Below are 7,827 nucleotides of genomic sequence, written 5' to 3'. Positions count from 1 at the left end.
GGGGCTTTCCTGTCCTTCAAATCCCTCACAGAAAACTTTTTTTTTTTTTTTTTTGTTCCAGTTTGAGAGGAAAGCTTTCTTAACTCAAGATTCAACAACCTGGGGCTGGAGAGAAGGCTCAGCAGTTAAGAGTACTGACTGCTTTTGCAGAGGACCTGGGTTAGATTCCCAGCACCCACATGGTGGCTAACAACCGCCTATAACTACAGTTTTAGGTAATCCAATGCCCTCTTCTGACCTCCACGTGCACTGCATGACACAGGTGCACCTACCTACATGCAGGCAATATACTCATACACATAAAATAAAAATAATAAAGTATTTTTTAAATTAAAAAATATATACAACAATAAACTGAAAAATAGACATGTACAAACACACACATATAAAAATTAAAATAGAACTATAAAAGATGCTTGAGTAACCAGTAGGAAGGTAAGAAAAAATAAAAATGAAATAAAAACACAGAAAACAAATAATGGAAGTCTTAAAAGATTAATCTACAAATAATACATTAAATTTCAATGTTATAAACATACAAATTTAAAGAGATCAGTGAAGAGTGGTTCAAATACATGACTCAAACATGCAATGTCTATAAGAAACATTTCAAACATAATTGAAAGAATGGGAAAATGCATAACTGGAGAGGCTGTACCAGCATCACACAGAGTAGACTGCAAAGCACAATTACCAGATGCACACAGCCATACTGTGTAACAACTGAACCGAGGGCATGGGACAAATGCTTATGCAAAAAACTAAGTGGTAAAATAGGTAAAATAAAAACTGACAGAATTGAAAGGAGAAGCAGACAAACCCAAACTATAATAGACTAAAGAGACAGAAAATCAGCATAAATAAAGACAACATCAAGGACATCCTCAACTAACAAGATCTGACCATCTTAGCACTCCCCTCAGCGGCCACAGAATATACAGCCTGAACTGGAAAACAAAACAATACTTTTCTTTTGAAAAAGAGATCATATTGTGTCAAAGGAAGAGAGATGGCAATGTGTTCTCCAACCACAGCGGAACTGAGCAAGAATTGATGATGGAAGAAGAAAAAGAAAAATCTCCAAAAACTTGCGATCTGAAAAACATATTTCTACATAATCTGCACGTAAAAAAGTAAATCTCGCCGGGCGTGGTGGCGCACGCCTTTAATCCCAGCACTCGGGAGGCAGAGGCAGGTGGATCTCTGTTGAGTTCAAGGCCAGCCTGTTCTACATAGTGAGTTCCAGGACAGCTGGGGCTATAGGGAGACCCTGTCTCAAAAAGACCAAAAAAAAAGTAAATCTCAAAGTGGGCAAGCTAGAGGCTGCCTCCGTGAGAGCTAGTGAAGGAGTCAGAATAAGGAAAACTAGACTTTATTCCAAAGAGGAAAACAGAAGAAGATTCAGTAATCCATAAAGGACGTGAAAGGATGCTGGAAAAGAGCAGGGAAAGGTGGTGCCACTCAGCGAGGTAAGCTCTGTAGGCATGCGGTTTTGGTAATCGAGGAAGCAGAGGGTGGGACAAAGACCACTTCTAAAGGCAAGCCAGACCAAAGCTGGGCAGTCTGACCCTCGGGGAAGTCCAGAGCTCTCACAAGCCTCAAATCCAGTTGTGGATTTTGGTAAGATGGTAATTCCTATCTGGGGCATGTCATGGCAGAAGTATAATTTTGTCCTGGACTCTGCACACCCACACTCCAAAATTCATAGCTTTGGGGGAAGGAGTGGAGAGATGGCTCAGGGGTTAAGAGCACCAGCTGCATTTGCAGAGGATGGGAGTTCAGTTCCCAGAACCCACATGGTAGCTCACAATGGTTTGTAACTCCCTTTCCATGGGATTGCCCTCTTCTGGCCTCTATGAGCACTACACACATGTGGTACACTAAAATACATGTAGGCAAACACTAATACACATGAAATACAGGAGAATCTCTGGAAGCTAGCAGAGGCAGGAGCAGCTAGCCTGGAGGCAGCTAGTCTGTTTGTTGAAAACAACAAAAAGACTATCTCAAATGTGGTGGTAGGTGAAGACCTAAACCCAAAGTTGTCCTCTGAACTCCACACTGGTGGTGTGGCATACAGGCATCTGCACTCACACACATAAAGGTGCACATACACACAGTTGGAGCATGAACAGTTCTCCACTTGGAGATCCTGCTTTTGATATCACATTGTCTTGGATTCTGAAGTTGAAAATTAATATTTTTTGATACCTGTCAAGGGTTTTTTGTTTTGTTTCATTTTGTTTTGTTTGAGATGAGGTCTCACTCTGTAACCCTGGTTAGTCTGGAACTTGCTATGTAGACCAGGCTTGCCTCAAATTCACAGAGTCCACCTGCCTCCGCTGGGATTAAAGGCATGTGTCATCATGTCCAGTCCTATCATAAGTTTTTTAGTCTTTTTCTAGTGCTTCTTGCTTTCATGTTCTGTCAGCAAGAAAACTTTGTAACTGCTGAAAAAGAATTTAAAATGTTATGCAAAGGGGCTGGAGAAATGGTCCGTGGTTAAGAGCACTGGCTACTCTTGAGAGGACCCTGGTTTGGTTCCCAGCACCCACAAGGCTGCTAACAACTGTCAGTAACTTAGGTTCTTAAGGATCCAACGTCCTCTTCTGGCCTCTGTGGGCACTGCACAACACGGGTGCACTTAACATACATGCAGATGAAACACACATATATATATAAAATAAAAGTATATAAATCAAAAAATATTTTACATGTCATGCAACGACATCATAAAAAAACTAAAATAAGCGAAATCTTACTTTTGTCCACATTACTCTCTTGTAGTCTCTGGTCCCGATCTTTAGGAAGTAAATTTGCTTTACTAGTTGCTCCAATTGCAGATCCTGGTGCTGATAACGGAGGTTCTAGAGCATTGTAAGAATCATACAAGTCCCAGGCAGTGGCCATTACTCCTAAATAGACAGAAAAGACAAATATTATTTTTAAACCGAATTCTAATATTATAGTTGTACATGTAGCTAGTCATAAAATAGTCCAAGAATACTTTCCTAGTCATGGTTCAAGGACTTTCTTTTCCCTTTAGAGATAAGCGTTATGCAATTTGGGAGTCTTTTAGGTAGACCCACTGAAGGGGGTACCCCAGTTGCCTCACACTGTGTCCCTGTTCAGCATGGAAGAAGCCAGAGCAGTCTGCACCCCTATTCCCTATTGGCAATTTGGGTAACCCCTTCAGAGGATGGGTGTGGTAAGAATAGGAGATAGGAATTGGCTAGACAGTTAGGGTAAAAAGACCCCAAAGAAAAGTAGCCAGTTTCTTGGCTGAAAGTCAAACTTTCCTTCAGCTTCTTAGCAACATACTCTGTTCCAAAGGCCAAAAATGTCAAAAGTATTTGGGAGCTTGTATCTAATCCTTAAAAGATTTTAGGGTTACCTCTTCAGAGGGGGTAGTGTTAGAGTAGCCAAAAGGCCTGTAAAAATAAACGAAAGAAGAAAAATAGCATTATTTTAATGGTATTTGCAGGAAGATGGTAAAGAAAGGACTTGGTAAGGTCCCTCAAAAGCTGTAGTCATCCTACTATTATCATCTACAAAACCCTTTGTGTTTTAGGGACAGCCTCAAACAGTGGTCACTCTGTTCTGATCTCTGTACTTCCCTCCTCCCCACCTGAAGCTCCGGATGTGGAACCTCATCAGTCACTACAAGGCTGTCACGTGACGTGGACTTGTACAGCCCCGAGTTGTCTTTGTTCCTCTGCTTATAGCTAACATATGACATGCATTTCACTCCAATTTTATTCAGTAAAGTTCCCTATACACCTATTTAGGTGGAAAGAGTGTACCTCAAGTAAAAAAGTTTCAAATGCTTAAATATAGCAGTGGTGATCAAATACAACCTGGTAATGGTATATTACTTTCAAATAATAACTTCAGTAGTATAGTCTACGATTTATACTACTTTGTAGCAATTATTTCACTCTTGGATACTATGTTCTTACTTGCTGACTTTACTAAACTTCCAGTTAAGGAATGATGTGGTGTTTGATGCTTTGGTTTTCATTGTTTCGAGGCTTTCACACGAGTACTACGTTTAGATCCATTCTACTCCTCCCCTTTCTGTTCTACTCCTTCTCCTTCAGAAGTTCCCCCCATTCCCTCTCAACATCCTGACCTCTTCTTTAATCATGTTTTGAAGGATGGTGTTTTAGTAAAGAGTTCTTTTCACTTAAAGATCAAAAGGGAACTGGACTTAGTAAAAGTAGTTATTTCACTACTAAAACCACACAATATAAAAATAAGGTTCTCAAAAAAGGAAAGCTCTTTGGTATTTAATGATGGCTTCAATGAGTAAGGATATTACATTTCATAATAAAATTTATAATCAATACCCTGTCTTAGTATAATTTACAAAGTTACTCATAGAATAAATTCATGGTATATTTTGATGAATTGAAAAGCACGACCTTTAATCCAAAGAAAAAGAAAAGGACATGACCTTTGAATGTTGAATTATCTGATTTTATTATCTGATTTTCTTTTTGTGTCATTTAACAGAAAGTTTAGTATGTAGGAATATATTGTTACACGGTTGGCAATAATTGATTATGAGTGCTAATTTTAGTTTGAACCACCATTGCATGTGTTCATTTGACTAAGTTTAATCCCCAAACTTCTATACATTATGTATGTTCAGTTTGTTTGCTTTGAGATTGGGTCTCATGTATCCTAGACTGGCCTCAAATTTGCTATGTAGCCAAGGATGATCTTGAACACTTGGTCTTCCTGCCTTCACCTCTCCAGTGCTAGGTTTATAAGAAACCACCACCAGGCTAAATGCTTTGGTTTTGTAGTGCATGTATATATGTTCGTGCATGTTCATGTATATGCGTGCATGTGGACTGATGCCAAAAGACAACCTTGGCTGTCATCCTCAGGAATAATGTCCACCTCCTTTCAGACAGGATCTTTCATTGGCCTTGATCTCACCAATTAGGCTAGACTGACTGACAAGTGAACCTCAGGAGTCCTCCCGTCTCCTCCTCAATGTGAAGAGTACAGGCATGCCACCATCGTGCTTGGAATTTTTACATGAGTTCTAAGAAACAAGTATATTATCTCTCTAGCCCATATGTTCATTTTTTGTAGCAATTGTAACTCTATATAGCTGTTGAAAAACAAAAGCTATAGGCCCTAGTATCATATTCAAGATGCATAATTCTGATTATGACTTGCCAATTATATATATTATTTTTAAAGATAATTTTAACAGCTATTAGAAATAGTATTTCAAATTATACTTTCCCCCAGTATTTCTGGGTATACAAGGTTTCCAAGAGAAGTGGGTTATGATGTGAGGGTATCTAGAGGGATTCTAAGCAATTAAGAATATTCTATATCTTATCATGACTGGTGAGAACATGGAATTCATCCTTGGCTGCATGTATGTGTGCCTGCATGCATGTGTGCATATGTGTTACAATCTTCTGCTAGGCTATACTTTGCGATGAATGTTTAAATAAACAAAGGCATTATTTATATAATATAACATAGAAATGGTATGGTTTTATGGATCAACAACAGCATGCCTGATTTTAGATAAAATTGTGAAATAGATGCAGGAATCAGAGAAATGGGGTCAAAATACAACCTGATTACCAATAAGAGTAAATGGAAAAAATGTAGCTAAAGGGTTTGCTGATTCTTCCCTTTTCAGTAAACTATATATAACACACACGTAAGTTACTGGCACAGCCAGACAAGTATAGATCAGAATGCATGTTTTCTGCAACTAAGCAGTCTTAATGAAACACACAGAAGTGACTGAGTTTTAATTCCTCCTCCTAACCTCTCCTTCCAAATTACTCAGCTTGCTTTCCCTGGGAAAGAGAGTACAATGTGTAGATTCAGCTGAGATTCCTTTGTAAAGGTTCTCACAAAGTGAGGAATCGGTTTACAGTAATTGGTGATAAAGGTGGTAGTTCAGATAGTTTCCTCGACTTGTCTAGGGACACTTATTAGAGAGAGGATCAAGGGCAAACTTAAAACCACCTTAAGATTTCATCTTATTCCAGTCAGACTGGTTAAGATCAAGAGAACAAATGATGCAAAATGCTGGCAAGGATGTAGAGAAAAGAGAACACTCATTCACTGCTGGTGGAATTGCAACCCCCATGGAAAGCAGTGTGGAGAATGCTTAAAAAACTAAAAATGAACCTACCATATGTCCCGGTTATACCACTCCTTGGCATATACCAAAAGGACCCATCCTATTGCAGAGACACTTGTACAACCACGTTGTTGCTGCTCTTGTCACAATAGGTAAGATATGGAAGCAACCTAAGTGTCCCTCAACTGAGGAGTGGTTAACAAAAATGTGGTACATTAACACAATGGAATTCTACTCAGCAGTAAAGAAAGATGAAATAATGAAATTTGCAGGTAAATGGATGGACCTAGAAACCGTTATACTAAGTGAAGTAACACAGACTCAGAAAAACAAGCATGTTCTCCCTCATTTGTGGATCCTAGTACCAAATCCTTGTAAGGGAGAGCATATCCTGATGTAACTGCAGGAACCAGGAATATGGAAGGGAACTGAGAGAATAGTAGGAGAAAGGTTTACTGAGGGAGAAATATGCAAAAAGGAGGTAGTTAAAGGGGAAGGTGTGAAGGAGGGCTACACAAAGAACTATAGGAATACAGGGGGAAAATTCGCCCAATACACAGTAAAAAAAAAAAAAAAAAAAAAAAAATCCTTAAGCACAGAAGGAACCCTATGAGAATGGAAGAAAGCCCTACCAGAAGCCATACAGTTTGTAAATGAAAATTCCAGTGCCAGAGGTGGGTTGGCCCCCTATGAGTTGTTGGCCAGAGGGGCCCTAGAGGTCCCCAAAACAACAAAGGCCATTGCCAATAATGTTGGTTGTAATAATGTTGGCTGTACACTGGAAGTAGACAGTAAAACCCTATTGCTGAAGACACAGCATGATGTGAGTGCAGGAGAGGGAGAAATCAAGCTTGGACTAAGCTGGAAACTCCCTGCCACTGGATGGGTGGCTTTCATAGTGCCAGAGGGTGACATACAGATGGCTGGGGGAGAACTCTCCCCCATAATTCTGCTCAACGACAAACTCCCACATGCTGCACTATCAACATGCCAAACAAGATGTTCCAGCTGGTGAAATAGTGGCATGTTTAGTGTATGTACAACCAGCAAATTTTCAATTGGATATATTGCTCACTCTTAGAACTGGAACACACATCTGGTACTGTAGACCAGGCCCATCCCTTGTGGCAGGGGAAGATATAGGTCCCAGTGGGGAAACCACTGCAATTGTTCTGTTAGATGGATGTGATGCACCATGGGTGCGTACACTCTCTGGGCGCACTCCCAGAATGGCACGGCAGGTCCACAGGCTCCCCTGCCGTGCGTCTGGAAGAAGGCAGGTCTGGCCCCGCGGGCTTCTCCGTGTCTCTATGGGCCTCAGGCATGGGGTGTGCAGGTATCTCGGGGTCGCTCTGGGCCCCTGGATCTCGGGGCCCCTGCCACACCTGGCTAGTCACTGGTGGGTCTGGCCACAGGCGTCTCTGGCCGCGGCGGCGGGTGCCCTGCAGGCTTTTCCCGGCGGCTCGGGTCCTATGTCTCTGGAGCTTCTCTGCTGCAGAAGCGTTGTCCTGCCGAATCCTGTCCCTAATCCACCCATGTACTTTTCCTCAGGATGTGAGGTCCACTGGCCACTGAACCCCACAGGAGAAGTACAGAGACAGCGAAAGCTAGAATGTCCATAAGCCGGTCACGAGGAAGTGCTGCCCCCCGGAGAGATTGGGCTGCCAGGAGGGACACAAGACTGGCTTAGTTTGGGATAC

General features: G+C 41.2%; 1 protein-coding gene across 3 annotated transcripts in view; it reads right to left on the bottom strand.

Annotated features, from left to right (window-relative positions):
* Wdr78 (WD repeat domain 78) overlaps window positions 1-7,827 on the bottom strand; it is a 117,575-nt gene that overhangs the window by 48,543 nt on the left and 61,205 nt on the right. For all 3 annotated transcript variants that reach the window (XR_003849225.1, XM_008831087.3, XM_029562493.1), the window contains exon 7: window positions 2,763-2,915. Coding sequence is in view for 2 of the 3 variants with exons in the window: in XM_008831087.3 (XP_008829309.1) it covers window positions 2,763-2,915 (153 nt within the window). In the remaining variant the exon portion in view is untranslated. The remainder of the gene's footprint in view (window positions 1-2,762; window positions 2,916-7,827) is intronic.

Source organism: Nannospalax galili, unplaced genomic scaffold (assembly GCF_000622305.1).
Source record: "Nannospalax galili isolate Female #2095 unplaced genomic scaffold, S.galili_v1.0 scaffold553, whole genome shotgun sequence".
Taxonomy (NCBI): domain Eukaryota; kingdom Metazoa; phylum Chordata; class Mammalia; order Rodentia; family Spalacidae; genus Nannospalax; species Nannospalax galili.
The sequence above is the reverse complement of the archived record's forward strand: the minus strand, read 5'-3'. Positions and strand labels throughout refer to the sequence as shown.